The sequence below is a fragment of the Haematobia irritans genome, chromosome 3, assembly GCF_050003625.1.
Source record: "Haematobia irritans isolate KBUSLIRL chromosome 3, ASM5000362v1, whole genome shotgun sequence".
In the NCBI taxonomy this organism is placed as follows: Eukaryota; Metazoa; Arthropoda; class Insecta; order Diptera; family Muscidae; genus Haematobia; species Haematobia irritans.
The window spans coordinates 194,230,939-194,250,615 of record NC_134399.1 but is presented as its reverse complement, the minus strand read 5'-3'; the positions used below and the strand labels follow the sequence as shown (position 1 = coordinate 194,250,615).

General features: G+C 28.7%; 2 protein-coding genes across 5 annotated transcripts in view; one reads left to right on the top strand and one right to left on the bottom strand.

Moving 5' to 3' along the window:
* The first annotated feature begins 682 nt into the window (after positions 1-682).
* Positions 683-5,412, top strand: wus (TM2 and DnaJ domain-containing protein wurst). Of its 3 annotated transcripts, none has more exons than XM_075301100.1 (3): positions 683-1,152; positions 1,247-1,272; positions 2,977-5,412. In XM_075301100.1, exon 3 carries the CDS (start codon positions 2,985-2,987, stop codon positions 4,176-4,178), a length of 1,194 nt encoding a protein of 397 aa, XP_075157215.1. In that variant the 5' UTR covers positions 683-1,152; positions 1,247-1,272; positions 2,977-2,984; the 3' UTR covers positions 4,179-5,412. The 3 variants fall into 3 exon arrangements, with proteins under 3 accessions (XP_075157215.1, XP_075157214.1, XP_075157213.1); XM_075301099.1 differs by lacking the exon at positions 1,247-1,272 and having other exon boundaries at positions 685-842; positions 921-1,152; XM_075301098.1 differs by lacking the exon at positions 1,247-1,272 and having other exon boundaries at positions 685-1,152.
* Positions 5,413-16,120: 10,708 nt separating this feature from the next.
* Positions 16,121-19,677, bottom strand: part of LOC142230462 (UNC93-like protein) — a 143,326-nt gene continuing 139,769 nt past the window's right edge. For both annotated transcript variants that reach the window (XM_075301096.1, XM_075301097.1), the window contains exon 7: positions 16,121-18,043. In XM_075301096.1, the coding sequence (XP_075157211.1) occupies positions 17,876-18,043 (168 nt within the window). In that variant the 3' untranslated portion in view covers positions 16,121-17,875. The remainder of the gene's footprint in view (positions 18,044-19,677) is intronic.

The window sequence follows — 19,677 nt, the reverse complement described above, 5'->3', positions numbered from 1 at the left end:
GTATACGACTGTTTTCGACGTAGTGGGGATTCTCAGAAGCGCCCCCAAATTCAAAAAATGTTGGCAGGGTAAGAGAGAATTTGTAATTCCCCCTATTTTCTACGTTTATTCCTCATTTTGGTAACTGTCAGACCACGTTTGACACCAATGGGTCATCTATTACTTATGGCGTTTTCTTTTCTTGTAAAAAATGCACACTTTTTTGCATTTTGCCCGGAAAATGTACTCTTTAGATTCTTTTCTAAAAAAAACAGGCAAAAGTGCGAAAAGGCTTCGAATTCTGTTGTGAAAATAGCGCCACCATTAGAGGCAAATGACGGGCATTTTCAGCACTGCCAACAAACGAGAGTGCTGCGATTGCCCTGTTTCCTTCTTTGAATTCTTTTCTGCCCGCTGAAATGATACCATTTTTTTAGGTTGCTGATAACATTTTAAAAATGCGCATTCTGTACAGACAAAATGAAGGCAAAGCACTTTTTTCAGAAAAGAAAACACCATTAGTTATCTATGCTACCTTTTAAGTGTACCTTGATAGTATTAGTGCCCGCATTTAAAATGGATATTTTTACTGGAAAAATACACGAATACACCTCTTATCACGGTGCTACCCAACTGAATAACGCATGTGCATGGCAACTCTATATCGATCGCAAGAGAGAGAGTTGAAAGTCTTTCTCTTCTTGAAGAATTCTTCGTTTTTGACCATTGTTTATTACCAAATGCAGTTAGCATTTAAAACAGATTTGGTTTTTACACAGTATGGAAAGAAGAGTCAGCTAGAACATTAGCACTTGAAACGTTACAACTTTTGAATACATACTAATATCTTGAAATATATATATGTATGTAAAATCCTCATAAAAACAGCTATAAAAATATTCAATTATATTTTTTAAAACAAAACCAAATCACGGTTTTAGTCAACGCTTGCTTGGGTTGAGTTGACGTGTCTTCAAAAGGCGTAGTTACTTGGAATTATTTGGTGCTGCCTTATGAGTGAATCAAAAACAAACACACAAAGCGCAATTAGACGTGAAAAGAGAAAGTCTGGTTTGGTCTGGTCCAAGTAATGACAATTCGTTCAACGTTATTGTAACCAACTATAGATCCGAATAAGAAGTGGATATATTATTCTAATTGGAATTTTTAAAGGTAAGTTTTTACATATTTTCAAAATATATATTAATGTATATTAAGTTTTACATATTTTTATTTATAAATTTTTGTTGTATTCTACATATTGTAGTCTTGAGGGATTCTATGGTATTTGTGGTAAGCTTTTGTTATACAAAAATAATATATTGAAATTTAAAAACTATCGGGTTATTCAGTGAGGAAAAGTAATTACGTGTATTAAGTTTTACTCGATAGTTGGGTGTACACACCAAGGTTAGGTTAAAGTGGCAGACCGATTAAATTTCAGGCTCACTTAGACTATTCAGTCCATTGTGATTACACCAAGAGTAAATTGTTGTTTGTTGTCTGTCGCATTTGCAAACCGACAATGTTTGTTAAGCCTATAGACAGTTCTTGTCTTTCAGTGTGATTTTTTATATGGCACACGGTAGGTTCGTAAGGGTTATTTCTATGTTAAGAAGAATACGAATTACAAAAAATCAGAAAATAATATGTTGGGGGCTTACTCAAACAATTGTTTTATTAGACTCTGCCAAAAAAAAAAACTTGCAGCACACAGGTGAAACACCTGCCAAAATAGAAAACAAGTACATACAGTAGTAAGTTCGGCCGGGCTAAATCTTAAATACCCATTAACATGAATCAAATATAATAGTTTACTTTGAAAAGTCTTCGCCGTAGCGGGTTACTTGATAATATAGAGAATTTCAGGGGAACCAATACGCTTTCCGAAGATAAATGTAAAGATTCTACCTATGAAGACTAGATCAGATTCTGGATTTATAAGAAACAAGTTTGAGTTTTAGAGAAATCATAAACATATCGTGTAAATAATGAAATAAAGCCTTGATTTGAAATCTTAAATCTGTAGATTTTTACCGCCATTATTTAAATGATTACGAGCAATTTTTATGATCAGTGTGTCTGCTATACCCTCAAGAAGTGAAATCGGTCTTATATCGATGCCTTACATAATGGACCGGTAAAAATAGATGTGATACAGATTTTTGAGGGTCTAAAGTACCAGTATGTTTCCATTTTTGTGCAAGAAATAAATTCGGGAGGTAGGTCTATATGGGGGCTATACCAACACATGGACCAATTCTCACCATTTTCGACACACCTCCTTAAGGTCCTAAAATACCTCTAGAATTCAAATTTCAGACAAATTGGGAAAAAACTAGGAATTCTAGAAGCCCAAGAAGTAATATGGGGAGATCGGTCTATATGGGGGCTATACCAAAACATGGACCGATACACCCCATTTTCGACACACTAATTTGTGTTCTTAAAATACCTCAAGAATCTGTGCCAAATTTCAGGACGATAGCGCCAGTATTGAAGGCTGCAGCGTGATTACAACAGACAGACAGACAGACGGACATGCTTATATCGTCTTAGAATTTCTCCCTGATCGAGAATATTTAAACTTTATATAGTCGGAAATCGATATTTCGATGTGTTAAATACAAACGTAATGACAAACTTATTATACCCCCGTCAGCACTCTATGGTGGTGGGTATAAAAAAATGTACTAAGAAGGGAAAGCAGTCACTATTTGAAGAAGTATAACATAATGTGTGCTATTTTGGTTGGTTATCTTAATAGAACAAAAACAATGGTTAACAGAAAAAGTCACTGTCTGAAAAATTTGATCTGTCCTTTCTTTAAACTCAATTTTCACAAATTAAGGAATAATAGAAATAAATGTATACACAAAGAAATTTTATAAAATAGGCACAATAGGCAGAAATTCGATTCCATGTACAGATTTTATTACTAACAAATCTTAGAAATGACACAAGTTTTTAATAATACTTAATTATTACATATTTCAGATTACAAAATGGCTAAGGATAAAATGAATGGATCAGCGGTATCTACGCCTCAAACTAACGGTAAAAAACACCAAAATGGAACTACGAAAAATCACAAATTTGATGTCAATGCATTACCTCCACAAAAATCTATCATTACTGCCTATGTGCTTTGGCTTTTTGGTGGCATTTTGGGTTTGCACCATCTTTACTTGCGACGCGATCGTCATGCCTTTGTATGGTGGTGTACACTTGGTGGTTATTTTGGTATTGGTTGGTTATGCGAAATTTTTGCAATTCCTGGATATGTGCGTGATGCAAATGAAGATCCTCGATTTATAGAAGAGTTTGTAAAGAAACTCCATCATTTCAAACGGCCACCATATTCGGGTAAACGTTTCGTTGGGGAAGTTATGATTGGATATCTTTTTGGGCAATTGTTTGAAATGGCCATACCCCAGAGTATATTTATGGGAATCGATTTCAATTTCCTACATTGGTTGATTCCGGTATTCGTTGCATTGGGCGTATGGACAGTGGGTAATATTGGCCGAGAAAAAGGTGTTCTATGGCATTGTCTTTTGGCTGCAATTGCTGCATATCCTGTTCGTTATTTCATTTATGATGAAACTTACACATTACTAATTTCTGCTCTGGCTTCGGCTCTCGTATTTGATCACTTTTCCAAGGAGTGGTTACGCACACCACCCAAGCGACGCGGTACTATGGAGAGATCTTTAAAGTTCACTGGAGCTCTATGCATTTATTTTTCATTGTGGGGTTGTTTCTTATTCTTTAATGGTACCATATCTGATGAGGATGGTAATGAAGTGCCTATTCACGAAGCATTCCAGAATTTCCTGGCATCCGCTTGGTGGACGGATATTGCACAGGCTCTCAAAGATACGTATAATTATGCACAGCACCATGGATGGTATGAAACATGGAAAGAAGTATTTGAATCTATGGATGTGGATGGAGAACGTAATGCCTATAAGGTTTTAGGTGTTAGTGCGACAGCTTCACAGTCCGAGATAACTAGTGCATATCGAAGATTATCTAAAGAATTTCATCCTGACAAGGTTAAAGATGAATCACAACGTGCTGCCGCCAATCAGCGTTTCATAGAAATTCAACAAGCGTACAGTGTATTGTCGAAAATAAAATCAAGTCGACGACGAAAAAATACGAAATCCGTTGAGGACGAACCCATAGTGGTATAATACAATTTTAAATTACACAATAACACAAAGATTGACTGTATTTAATGTTAAGTTTTAAGCATTTCCTTACATATTTAAATGTTTTTTTCCTTATTACCTACTTTATACTAAAGAAGTTGAAGTTTATTGCAATATTGTAGTACGTAAATGAGTAACAGAATAGCGGCCATTTTCATGTAGCTCCGTTAGGCATTAACTGGCAGTTAACAGAAATTAAATTGCAAATATCTGATCTACGGTCAACTTTAACTGAAAAAGTTTCAGCAGTTAAGCTACTAACTGGCATATGGAATATATACGCAAGATGACAGATGTGTTCATAATGCGGTTCAAAAGTTCGTTAGCTAACGTAGCACTAACGGAGCTTCATGAAAATGTTGGTAAATTATTATTAGATCAGATTTTTTATTTAAAATAGAATTTCCAAAGTCCAAGATATTAATGCATATCCTGACAAGATTTATTTTATTTATTAATCCACGAAGTAATACAAAAGCCCTAGGGCCAAAAAAATGTATTACATAGCAAAACAAAATACCTGAATTATAGAAAATAATTAAATTCAAAAACTTAAAGTCTAGATTACCTAAATTACAAAAAATTACTTAACCATAGTATATTTGGCTCCCCAGCTATTTATAAATACATTTAAAAAATGAACACTAAAATGTGCCCAATTATCCATGTTAAAGCAACACAAAAATAGAGAATCATTCAGTATCATCCGAAAAATGTTCCAAAAGCTTACGCCTAAAAGCATTATTAGAGTGTGAAAAAGTCTGTAATTCAATAGGCAAATAATTCCAACAACGTGCCACACGAATCAGAAAAGATCTATCGAAGCTACTACACCTACTCAGAGGAATATCAATATGATTAACCCTTGCAGACCGAATAAAAGAAAATGCATTACACAGTGGTAAAACTACTCCTACACTTTAAGATAAAAGATGAATCACTACGTGCAGCCGCTAACAAACGATTCACTGAAATTCAACAAGTGGACAGTGTATTGTTGAAAAAAAGATCAAGCCGACAACGAAAAAATACAAAATGCCTTGAAGACAAATTTGTGGTAACGCATAGAATGACTGTATTTAAATTTTAAGCATTTCCTTACACATTTTTATATTTTTTTCCTTATTCCCTAATGTATAGTAATGAAGTTGTCGTTTATTGCAATATTATAGTACGTAAATAAAAAAGCCCCTCAATAAATTATTATTAAACATCAGATTTTTGTCTTATTATTTATATATACAATTAAAGGTGGCAACCACCATATGTTCTGATATTCTGACAATAGTTATATAGAATTCACTAGGGATTGAGGTTTTATGAGTTATTTGTTTTGGAAGAATTCACTTTTGAAAACGTTTGATTCGTTATGGAATATTTCATAAATTTTTATGTAATAGTGAATAAAAGATAACACAGCAAATATTTTATAAAAATCGATTTTAAATTGTTCTGAAAATTTCGAAAAATTGTTTTTTTATAACAATTTTTATAAAAACTAGTCCAACTTTGTTTTTAACAAATTTAATTTGTTCTTGGTTCATATAAAATGATGTCGGGAAATTTTCCTTTCGGTGTTTTCCTGCAAACATAGTTTTTCAACATAATTTATCTCTAAGTTTGCATGTTTTCCTCTAAGTTCACAATTGTGATACCCACAGTTGTGAAATTCTTGCATATTGTGGCTTAACTTTAACTGACAAAATTTGTACCACTTGAGTTCCTAATTGACGTGTGAGTATATAGCCAAAATTGAATACACTGCGAGAGGTCACAAATAGGAATTATATCACTATATAACAGAAGGAAAATTTAGTTCTAAATAGAGTAGCTTTGAAATTACTGGGCTGGATAGAGAAAAGTTTGAATTGAAAGGAAATAATTATAAAAAAAAATTTGGAAATTTAATTTGAAAAAAAAGGAAAGGAAAGCTATAAGACAAAGAATACGGAAGAAGATCATCGTGAAAGGATTTCGATTGTGGAAATCAAAATTTAAATAATTGCTTCTGTTTGATCAATAACATCTTCCAATCGAAAAAGATTTTGCACGAATTTTGCTGTCCGAGTTCAATTAAACGTTGCAAATTTGGAGCTTTTGGTGATATTCTTTGAGAAGATCGTTAATCCCAAATGAACTTTTGAATCTTCCTAATTAACAAGAACAAAAATTTTCAAATAAAATGTATAAAATAAAAAGGGACAAATCCTATCAACCAGTCAAGGAGATTGTTACACCAGAGGATTGATACTGAAAAAAATTATACCATATTCCCGATATAATAATACATCAGAACTCATATAAATTCAAACTAATAATCTGAACTATAATTTGTTGATTCACCACAATTGTGTCACAACAAAACGAAACCTTACACAGACATAATTTTGATGTAGCATATGGTTGTAATACCTGTAACAGAGGAAATTATCTAGAACCGACGTTCAGTTCAAGTTGCAAGCGCTTGCCAACAGTGGACCGAGCATAACCCTGAGTATAAAATCGTTAATTTACGTTGTATATCTAGTTGTTGCATAATATCTAGGATTTTTATTAAAAGCCATATTCATATTTAAATTTCATTATCACACTTAATTTTCTTTCAATAATTTTTTTTGTTATGTTAATTTTACTCTTTTAATAAATTGGATATAAGAATGTTTTGCTAAATCTTGACTTGAGTAATTTCCACGAAAATGAAGACAATTTGGATTGATGCCTTAGGGCAATCAGTGAGGATGGGAGGGCACCATCTATCGGCATTTTCACCTAATAACTTAAATTTTTTTGATAACAATTCTTTTCATGAGAAGCTACCTAAATTTTATTTGTTTATGAATTAGACCGTTAATTATATCTTATCGGCCAGAACACCCCTATATCCTGAGCAAAGCCGGAAAAGATAGGTAGCGCCCGCCGATACGGTATAGTTTTGGCAGAGGATGGTCGTTACAACACTCAAAAGAGTTTAACATTTATAAAAGCTAAAAAGTTTGCTAAAACAGTAGTTTTTGTCTGCTGAAGCTAACGTTGGAAGTTGTAACAACGATTGCTTAATAAAATTATTGATAATTTTTAAAAACCCTATTTTCCACAAAATTATCTTTGAAAATGCATTCGATCAATATTTAATGTCTTTGAATAAGTAATTGAGGTATTACTGTTGATAAGAATTCAAATTTAATTAACCTGATGCTTCGAATAAGCGAAATTTATGAAATAACAATTTGTCCCTTTTTCAGGATTTTTTTAAATTTTTTAAAACCTAATATATATCGGAAAAAATAATTTTTTTTTTCGGCATAAATAATTAAATTTGTCCCTTTTTCAGGGATTTTTTTATTTTTTAAACCCTATATCGGAAAAAATAAATTTTTTCGGCATAAATAATTTAATTTTTGAAGGATTTTGTGTCAAAAAAGAATTTAAATTTGAAATAAAACAAAAACGGATTTATAAACGGTTTTTTAATAAACAATTTTAAATTAAATTAACTTTATCAGTTGTTGCTTTGGATCATTCAATTTTATAATTTACTGATTTATTTTCGTTAAACTCGAACTTAATACCCACCTTTAGTTGAAATAGACATTTTATGTCCCTACAATAACCTTTGTCATTTTTTACTTGAAATAAAACAGACCAGTAATATATGCGACTAGCGAATACCTGAGAATTAGGCGTCTAGGACAAATATTTCTGCTGACACAATTTTCGGTGTTTTAGTTTATAAAAGTCTTGTGGCCCCTTTTAAATTAAAAAACATATATTTTAACTAAAATGTTGTTATTGTTGTTGTTGTAACAGTTTTTAATGTAGTTTCATCCATTTTGTTCTATGCTTGTGTAGTTCAGCTGGTAGCCAGATCAAGGAACTCTGCGACAAGGATGGGTGTGTCCAGAGTGATCTGGTAGTGAGACGGGTAGGCTTAGCTGGGCAAGCAAAAAGGTGACGAGTGTCATGTGGCCCTTGATTACAGATGGGACACACGTCAGTTACGCTGCTATCAATCACTGATAAGTGTGAATTGAGGCGTCAGCACTTGCCTGATCTTAGTTGGGCCAAAACTACCCTTGTCTGCCGTGGGAGGTGTCTCTCCTCCGGTGCTATGGGTGGCGTTCGGACTCCGAGAACAGGATTAACCTTGTAGCTTCTCACCCCTAACTAAAATGTTAATTTCGATCCCCGTAAGGGATTTATATTAAAAAGGGAGATTTGTGTACAAATGTGGTTACCGACGAAAACATCAAAAAAAATCCACAAGATGATTTTGAATGACCGTAAAATGAAGTTGATCGAGATAGCAGAGGCCTTAAAGATATCAAAGGAACGTGTTGGTCATATCATTCATCAATATTAGGATATGCGGAAGCTGTGTGCAAAATGGGTGCCGCGCGAGCTCACATTTGTTTGCAGCTGTTAACTCTTAATACACCCGAGTTTTTCCGTCGATATGTGACAATGGATGAAACATGGCTCCATCACTACACTCCTGAGTCCATTCGACAGTCGGCTGAGTGGACAGCGACCGGTGAACCGTCTCCGAAGCGTGGAAAGATTCAAAAGTCTGCTGGCAAAGTAATGGCCTCTGGGATGCGCATGGAATAATTTTTATCGATTATCTTGAGAAGGGGAAAACCATCAACAGTGACTATTATATGGCGTTATTGGAGCATTTGAAGGTAGAAATCGCGGCAAAACGACCCCATATGAAGAAGAAAAAAGTGTTGTTCCACCAAGACAAGGCACCGTGCCACAAGTCATTGAGAACGATGGCAAAAGTTCATGAATTGGGCTTCGAATTGCTTCCCCACCCACCGTATTCTCCAGATCTGGCCCCCAGCGAATTTTTCTTGTTCTCAGACCTCAAGAGGATGCTCGCAGGGAAAAAATTTGGCTGCAATGAAGAGGTGATCGGCGAAACTGAGGCCTATTTCGAGAGAGATCCCTAAAATTTCGAAATTATATCCCCAAAAATCCCCAACTGAATTTTATTTCCCATTAAAAATTCCCAAACGAAAATTCATATAATTATTGTATGTATGTAAATTTTATTTTATGAAAAATAAAAACAATCTTACAATATCGAATTCTTTAATAGGTAAGGACTTCATCAAGACAATCGTTGCAATCGATGTGTGTCTTGCAATAAAAATTGCGGGAAAATTTGGAGAAAATCCAAACAAAAATTATTTTGTTAAAATTTTATTTCTATAGGAAATTTTGTCAAAATTTTATTTCTATAGAAAATGTTGTTAAAATTTTATTTCTATAGCACCAAATGTTGTCAAAATTATATTTCTATAGAAAATTTTCTCAACATTTTATTTCTATAGAAAATTTTGTCAGAATTTTACTTCTATAGAAAATTTTGTCAAAATTGTATTCCTATAACAGCAAATGTCAAAATTATATTTCCAAGAAAATTTTGTCAAAATGTTATTTCTATAACAAATGTTGTAAAAATTCTATTTTTGAAGAATTTTTTCTCAAAATATTATTTGTTTAAAAAATTTTGTCAATATTTTATTTATATAAAAAATTTTGGCAAAATTTTACTTCTATTGAAAATTGTGTCAACATTTTATTTCTATAGAAAATTTTTAAAAATTTTATTTCTAGCAAATGTTTTCAATTTTTTTTTCTACAGAAAATTGTATTAAAATTTTATTTTTATAGAATATTTTTTCAAAATTTTATTTCTATAGAAAATTTTGTCAACATTTTACTTCCATAGAAAATTTTGTCAAAATTTTACTTCCAAAGAAAATGTAGTTACAATTTTATTTCTATAGCAGCATTTTTTGTAAAAATTATGTTACATTTCTATACAAAAAATTTGTCAAAATTTTATTTCTATAGCAAATGTTGTTAAAATTCTATTTCTATAGAAAATTTTCTCAAAATTTATTGGTTTAAACATTTTATTTCTATAAAAAATTTGGTCAAAATTTTACTTCTATAGAAAATTGTGTCAAATTTTTATTTCTAAAGAAAATTTTTAAATATTTTATTTTTATAGCAAATGTTGGCAAAATTTTGTTTCTATAGAAAAGTTTATCAAAAATTTATTTCTATAGAAAGTTTGTGAAGTACCCCTTAGTTGGAGAGGAATATTTTGCAAAATCTACTAAAGCCCATATTGTACTTCGCAATTTTTGTCAAAATTACATTTCAATAAAAAAATTTGTCAAAATCTTATTTCTATAGCAAATGTTGTCAAAATTCTATTTCTATATAAAAATTTCCCAAAATTTTATTCGTTTGAAAATGTTTTTCAACATTTTATTTCTATATAAAATTTTGTCAAAAATTTACTTCTATAGAAAATTGTGTCAACATTTTATTTCTATAGAAAATTTTTTAAAATTTTATTTTTAAAGCAAATGTTGTAAAAATTTTATTTCTATAGAAAATTTTGTCAAAATTTTATTTCTCTAGAAAGTTTGTGAATTATCTCTTAGTTTGAGAGGAATATTTTGCAAAATCTACTAAAGCGTTTTAGTACTCCGCAATTTTTGTCAAAATTTCATTTCAATAAAAAAAATTTTTATTTCTATAGCAAATGTTGTCAAAATTCTATTTCTATAGAAAATTTTCCCAAAATTTTATTCGTTTAAAAAATTTTTCAACGTTTTATTTCTATATAAAATTTTGTCAAAAATTTACTTCTATAGAAAATTGTGTCAAAATTTTATTTCTATAGAAAATTTTTAAAAATTTTATTTTTATAGCAAATGTTGTCAAAATTTTATTTCTAAGAAAATTTTATCCAAAATTTATTTCTATACAATGTTTGTGAAGTACCTCTTAGTTGGAGAGGAATATTTTGCAAAATATACTAAGACTCATAGCGTTATTGTACTTCGCAATTTTTGTCAAAATTACATTTCAATAAAAAAATTTGTCAACATTTTATTTCTATCGCAAATGTTGTCAAAATTCTATTTCTATAGAAAATGTTCCCAAAATGTTATTCGTTTAAAAATTTTTTTCAACGTTTTATTTCTATATAAAATTTTCTCAAAAATTTACTTCTATAGAAAATTGTGTCAAAATTTAATTTCTATAGAAAATTTTTAAAAATTGTATTTTTATAGCAAATGTTGTCAAAATTTTATTTCTATAGAAAATTTTGTCAAAATTGTATTTCTATAGAAAGTTTGTGAAGTACCTCTTAGTTGAAGAGCAATATAACAAATGTTGTAAAAATTCTATTTTTGAAGAATTTTTTCTCAAAATATTATTTGTTTAAAAAATTTTGTCAATATTTTATTTATATAAAAAATTTTGGCAAAATTTTACTTCTATTGAAAATTGTGTCAACATTTTATTTCTATAGAAAATTTTTAAAAATTTTATTTCTAGCAAATGTTTTCAATTTTTTTTCTACAGAAAATTGTATTAAAATTTTATTTTTATAGAATATTTTTTCAAAATTTTATTTCTATAGAAAATTTTGTCAACATTTTACTTCCATAGAAAATTTTGTCAAAATTTTACATCCAAAGAAAATGTAGTTACAATTTTATTTCTATAGCAGCATTTTTTGTAAAAATTATGTTACATTTCTATACAAAAAATTTGTCAAAATTTTATTTCTATAGCAAATGTTGTCAAAATTCTATTTCTATAGAAAATTTTCTCAAAATTTATTGGTTTAAACATTTTATTTCTATAAAAAATTTGGTCAAAATTTTACTTCTATAGAAAATTGTGTCAAATTTTTATTTCTAAAGAAAATTTTTAAATATTTTATTTTTATAGCAAATGTTGGCAAAATTTTCTTTCTATAGAAAAGTTTATCAAAAATGTATTTCTATAGAAAGTTTGTGAAGTACCTCTTAGTTGGAGAGGAATATTTTGCAAAATCTACTAAAGCCCATATTGTACTTCGCAATTTTTGTCAAAATTACATTTCAATAAAAAAATTTGTCAAAATCTTATTTCTATAGCAAATGTTGTCAAAATTCTATTTCTATAGAAAAATTTCCCAAAATTTTATTCGTTTGAAAATGTTTTTCAACATTTTATTTCTATATAAAATTTTGTCAAAAATTTACTTCTATAGAAAATTGTGTCAACATTTTATTTCTATAGAAAATTTTTTAAAATTTTATTTTTAAAGCAAATGTTGTAAAAATTTTATTTCTATAGAAAATTTTGTCAAAATTTTATTTCTCTAGAAAGTTTGTGAATTATCTCTTAGTTTGAGAGGAATATTTTGCAAAATCTACTAAAGCGTTTTAGTACTTCGCAATTTTTGTCAAAATTTCATTTCAATAAAAAAAATTTTTATTTCTATAGCAAATGTTGTCAAAATTCTATTTCTATAGAAAATTTTCCCAAAATTTTATTCGTTTAAAAAATTTTTCAACGTTTTATTTCTATATAAAATTTTGTCAAAAATTTACTTCTATAGAAAATTGTGTCAAAATTTTATTTCTATAGAAAATTTTTAAAAATTTTATTTTTATAGCAAATGTTGTCAAAATTTTATTTCTAAGAAAATTTTATCCAAAATTTATTTCTATACAATGTTTGTGAAGTACCTCTTAGTTGGAGAGGAATATTTTGCAAAATATACTAAGACTCATAGCGTTATTGTACTTCGCAATTTTTGTCAAAATTACATTTCAATAAAAAAATTTGTCAACATTTTATTTCTATCGCAAATGTTGTCAAAATTCTATTTCTATAGAAAATGTTCCCAAAATGTTATTCGTTTAAAAATTTTTTTCAACGTTTTATTTCTATATAAAATTTTCTCAAAAATTTACTTCTATAGAAAATTGTGTCAAAATTTAATTTCTATAGAAAATTTTTAAAAATTGTATTTTTATAGCAAATGTTGTCAAAATTTTATTTCTATAGAAAATTTTGTCAAAATTGTATTTCTATAGAAAGTTTGTGAAGTACCTCTTAGTTGAAGAGCAATATAACAAATGTTGTAAAAATTCTATTTTTGAAGAATTTTTTCTCAAAATATTATTTGTTTAAAAAATTTTGTCAATATTTTATTTATATAAAAAATTTTGGCAAAATTTTACTTCTATTGAAAATTGTGTCAACATTTTATTTCTATAGAAAATTTTTAAAAATTTTATTTCTAGCAAATGTTTTCAATTTTTTTTCTACAGAAAATTGTATTAAAATTTTATTTTTATAGAATATTTTTTCAAAATTTTATTTCTATAGAAAATTTTGTCAACATTTTACTTCCATAGAAAATTTTGTCAAAATTTTACTTCCAAAGAAAATGTAGTTACAATTTTATTTCTATAGCAGCATTTTTTGTAAAAATTATGTTACATTTCTATACAAAAAATTTGTCAAAATTTTATTTCTATAGCAAATGTTGTCAAAATTCTATTTCTATAGAAAATTTTCTCAAAATTTATTGGTTTAAACATTTTATTTCTATAAAAAATTTGGTCAAAATTTTACTTCTATAGAAAATTGTGTCAAATTTTTATTTCTAAAGAAAATTTTTAAATATTTTATTTTTATAGCAAATGTTGGCAAAATTTTCTTTCTATAGAAAAGTTTATCAAAAATGTATTTCTATAGAAAGTTTGTGAAGTACCTCTTAGTTGGAGAGGAATATTTTGCAAAATCTACTAAAGCCCATATTGTACTTCGCAATTTTTGTCAAAATTACATTTCAATAAAAAAATTTGTCAAAATCTTATTTCTATAGCAAATGTTGTCAAAATTCTATTTCTATAGAAAAATTTCCCAAAATTTTATTCGTTTGAAAATGTTTTTCAACATTTTATTTCTATATAAAATTTTGTCAAAAATTTACTTCTATAGAAAATTGTGTCAACATTTTATTTCTATAGAAAATTTTTTAAAATTTTATTTTTAAAGCAAATGTTGTAAAAATTTTATTTCTATAGAAAATTTTGTCAAAATTTTATTTCTCCAGAAAGTTTGTGAATTATCTCTTAGTTTGAGAGGAATATTTTGCAAAATCTACTAAAGCGTTTTAGTACTTCGCAATTTTTGTCAAAATTTCATTTCAATAAAAAAAATTTTTATTTCTATAGCAAATGTTGTCAAAATTCTATTTCTATAGAAAATTTTCCCAAAATTTTATTCGTTTAAAAAATTTTTCAACGTTTTATTTCTATATAAAATTTTGTCAAAAATTTACTTCTATAGAAAATTGTGTCAAAATTTTATTTCTATAGAAAATTTTTAAAAATTTTATTTTTATAGCAAATGTTGTCAAAATTTTATTTCTAAGAAAATTTTATCCAAAATTTATTTCTATACAATGTTTGTGAAGTACCTCTTAGTTGGAGAGGAGTATTTTGCAAAATATACTAAGACTCATAGCGTTATTGTACTTCGCAATTTTTGTCAAAATTACATTTCAATAAAAAAATTTGTCAACATTTTATTTCTATCGCAAATGTTGTCAAAATTCTATTTCTATAGAAACTTTTCCCAAAATGTTATTCGTTTAAAAATTTTTTTCAACGTTTTATTTCTATATAAAATTTTCTCAAAAATTTACTTCTATAGAAAATTGTGTCAAAATTTAATTTCTATAGAAAATTTTTAAAAATTGTATTTTTATAGCAAATGTTGTCAAAATTTTATTTCTATAGAAAATTTTGTCAAAATTGTACTTCTATAGAAAGTTTGTGAAGTACCTCTTAGTTGAAGAGCAATATTTTGCAAAATGTACTAAAGCCCTACTAAAGCGTTTTTGTACTTCGAAATTTTTGTCAAAATTACATTTCTATAATAAAATTTGTCATAGCAAATTTCTATTTCTATAGATAATTTTCTCAAAATTTTATTCGATTCAAAAATTTTGTTTACATTTTATTTCTATAAAAAATTTTGTCAAATTTTTACTTCTATAGAAGTAAAAAGATTTTTTAAAAATTTTATTTCTATAAAAAATTTTAAAAAATTTTATTTTTATAGCAAATGTTGTCAAAATTTTATTTCTATAGAAAGTTTATGAAGTACCTTTTAGTTGGAGAGGAATATTTTGCAAAATCTACCAAAGCCCATTAGCGTTACTGTACTTCGCTTTTACACTTTCTATAACAAATTTAATACTGTGATTGTGATTGAAAGTGGAAATATTCCCAGAAAATCCTCAAATCACGACGTTATCCCCAGCCAATTCCCCAAAGTGAAAAAAATATCCCCGACCACGAGAAAAAAATCCCCATTTTGGGGATAAGCCCCTTAATCTGACAACCCTGGAAGGAATAACGGATATTTAAATAGATTAATTTTGTTTGTTGTTTAACAAAGATTAAAATTAAAATTTCCTACACTCAAAAAAAAAGTGAATCCTATATGGCACTAAAGCCAATCTAAATATATTCTAGTTCATGGAATTATAATGCTTTGAGAAAGTTTCCTTGATTTTAATAATTTTGTCCATACGTTAGTTAAATTAAGTAAAGGGGGAGTGCATGATATCTCCGTTTGTAATACAGTTTAGTTAGAATTTTCTAAAATTAATCTAAATATTCTAAAAAAATTGTGGGTTACCTGTTTTTTGAGTGTATATTTCAATAACATATTTTTTTTAATTTCGAATATTTAACCCTGGAAAGTCATCCTTTTTTTGTACACAAACGTCATCCTTCGTCATTTTGATTACGGCTTATTTCAAGACGCTATAATTTGCATCGTGAGCAAAAATGAGAACCAAAATTGAGTTTATTTTGTTATTCAATTTGTTTTTAATTAGAATAAAACAAAAATTCATAAAATAGTTGAATTTATATAACTTAAATTTATAATTTTCCAAACGACTAAAATGCATTTTAGATCGAAAATGGAATTATGCGTCGTCATTTTGACGAAGGACAAAACATAAGAACACTCCAAATTTTCCATACATTTTGTAATAAAAAAAAAATCCCATTTTAAAATAAAAAAACTCATTTGCTTTTTTTTGGTAAACTAAAACAATATAATTTTATTTGTAATAAAATTAAAATATTAAACTAAATATATTCTTTATGGGTCATAAATATTTACAAATATCGTCCTTATGTAAATATTTAATACACAATTCAAATTTCATTTTTGAAAATCATTACAAAATGACATGAATTATTTCAAATTGTTTGTTTGCTTTTTTTTTAAGTTTTAATTAAACATAATTTCGATCACAACAGAAACACAATTTCAATAATTAAAGTGTAATAAAATAAAATTAAATGACTACTTAAATAGAATTATTATCATCATCCTCGTATTCGTGGTTCGTCGTCCTTAAAGACGATCCTATAAAATACATAAGAACTAAGCAAAAAAAAAGGCAGAAGAAGGAGAAGGATTGGGTTGAAGATAAGCCTACAAGAGTGAGGAGTTTGATGGAATAGAAAAATGAAAGGCGAGAAAGCGTGAAGTAAATTAAGCTAATGAAAAAAAGGAAGTTGGAAAAAAGGAAAAAATAGAGAGTTAAATAACCAAGTTAGTAGTAAAACCAGTAAATTTAATAATAATAATAATAAAAAAGGAGAGTTAATAAGTTAAGCTATTGATTTCAAGGAGAGGCGAGGGTTTATTATTTGTTTGCAACGGAAAAAAAGAAATAAGACTTGCTTACAACTTAACATAATACTGAGCAAAAAAAGATTTGTTAAGAGAATAAACAATTGAGCTTACTTTCGAAGGGGGAAACATAACAAAAAATATAGAGAAAGGATTTAATAAGATTATATGACATCCTTACACTTAGTAAGAAATTATAAACTTTTCTTTGGCCATAGATATATAGATGGACATATATCTCCGTATGGTCTTACTAACAAATTCAACATGGAACCGAGTATCTAAACATCTATGTTGATTCTCTTAGTAATAGCATAGTTGATAATTATAAGGCCTGGGCTTCGCTTGCTTTTGGGGCACCTTGTAAGCCTGGGTATCTATGGTGAGAATTGAAAGATAGTTTGATGACGGAAGTGTATTAGGGTAGATCACATAAACGAAATAATAAATTTACTACTTTCACTACTTTTGAACATATTTGCAAGTTTTTATTTTTTGCGTTTCATACTCGTTATATGCACAAATTTTGTTAGTAAATTGTTTTGTTTTGTCTTTTTTTTTTATAAAGTAAAATTTAAACTTTTTTCTTTCTTAACTCTGTTTTGGTGTTGTTAGTAGAATTTTTTTTTAAGGAATGTATGTTTGTTGGTTGTTTTTGCTACTAAAAAAAAAGAAATTAACATCCAAGTTCCGTGTCTAGATTTTTAAGTTTTTGTTATTTTTTGTTTTCAATATATATATTTACAAATTGTTTGTTTTTGCGAAACTTGTTTGTTTCATTATATAGTACATGTAGCTGTTATTATTGTACATTGTTACAGTACAAAGTTCATTATAATATTTGTTTACAAATTTTCACTAAAATTTTTTAAAAAAATATTTATGTATGTATGTATGTATATATATAACAAAATTATAATGAATATTTAAGAAAAGAAAATATTGCTTTGAGGCAAAGCTTTGAAAGCTTGTTATAAAAAAGCTTGGCTTTGTTTTGTTTTGTGTGTAAATATTGCATCCGTATGTTGAGCAAAAGCTTTAAACAGCTTTTCTCTTTCTTTTTAGGTTTTTTCTGAATATTATCATTAGTTTCACATTTTGTTATGCATTAATTTGATTTCGTTTTTACTCTTAGTAACTTAGAAATGTGTTACTACAATATCTTCTTCGAGATCATCCAATTCATCATCGGTTTCTTCAACTTCAGGTGTGCCATTGACATTGGATTCAGCAGCAGCTTTAGCTGCGGCAGCTTCCTTCTCCTTTTCAGCAGCTTCAGCTTTTTCTTGTTTCTTGACCTTGCGTTGCTGCAACAAACAAAAAAAAAAAAAAAGAAAAACATTTAATTTTAAATTCACAGTATTTTCTTTATATTAAAGATATTTTCTTGACTCAGGGGCCGGCCCTGAGCAATATTGCCAAAGACATCATATGGCTATCTCGTCTTTTTCTGGGTGTACTAATACCCTGCTCCACAGTGTGGCGCTGGGAAAAATAGTAATCGATCTGGCATTTAAAAACAATTCTATAAAATTTTGAATAGTTGCAGGTGACGTTGAAGAAGTGGTTCGAAAAAAAATTAAAATTTTTATTGAATTTTCAAAAAGATTAAACAAATTGAATTTAAAAATTTAAAATTTAAAATCATTTCTGTGATTGAAGACATTTCAATTAAAAATTAATTGGATCAATTTATTTAATTTTTTAATTTTTTGTGTGGAGAATTTCGAAAATTTGTTCTATAAAATTTAGACAACTTGGAGTTGACGTGAAAAATGATTCGGGGACCTATTGGAATTGCGAAAATTTTTTCGTTCGTCCATTCCAATGGACGAAATAGAAGTCGTAGTTGATGGTCTTTTTATCGTTTTGCGTTTAATACTATACTCATGAAAACAAATATATACGGCCGTAAGTTCGGCCAGGCCGAATCTTATGTACCCTCCACCATGGATTGCGTAGAAACTTCTACGAAAGACTGTCATCCACAATCGAATTACTTGGGTTGTGGTATCTTAAAACTTCTTAACATCGTTTTCTAAATTGTGAGTTAGTCCATACGTGGTATATATTAGACAAAAAAGGTATATATATGTAAGTCTACAAATAATTACGAATCGATATGGACTTTTGCACGGTACGTAGAGAGCCAGAATTGAAATATGGGGGTCGCTTGTATGGGGGCTTTATACAATTATGAACTTGATATTGACCAATTTTTGTGTGATTGGGGATCGATTTATCTGAGGGCTATATATAACTATAGACCGATATGGACCTAGTTAGGCATGGTTGTTAACAGCCATATACTAGCTCAATGTACCAAATTTCAACTGACTCGAATGAAATTTGCTGCTCCAAGAGGCTCCAAAATTAAATCTCGGGATCGGTTTATATGGGGGCTATATATAATTATGGACTGATATGAACCAATTCCTGCATGGTTGTTGGATACCATATACTAACATCATGTACCATATTTCAACCGAATCGGATGGATTTTGATCTTCCAAGGGGCTCCAGAAGTCAAATCTGGGGATTGGTTTATATAGGGTCTATATATAATTATGGACCGATTTCGACCAATTTTTGGATGGTCATTAGAGACCATATACTAACACCATGTACCAAATTTCACCCCAATCGGATGAAATTTGCTTCTCTTAGAGGCTCTGCAAGCCAAATCTGGGGATCGGTTTATATGGGGGCTATATATAATTATGGATCGATATACACGAATTTTTGCATGGTTGTTAGAGATCATATGCTGCCACCATGTACCAAATTTCAGCCGGATCGGATGAAATTTGTTTCTCTTAGAGGCTCTGCAAGCCAAATCTGGGCATCGGTTTATATGGGGGCTATATATAATTATGGACCGATGTAGACCAATTTTTGCATGGTCATTAGAGACCATATACTAACACCATATACCAAAATT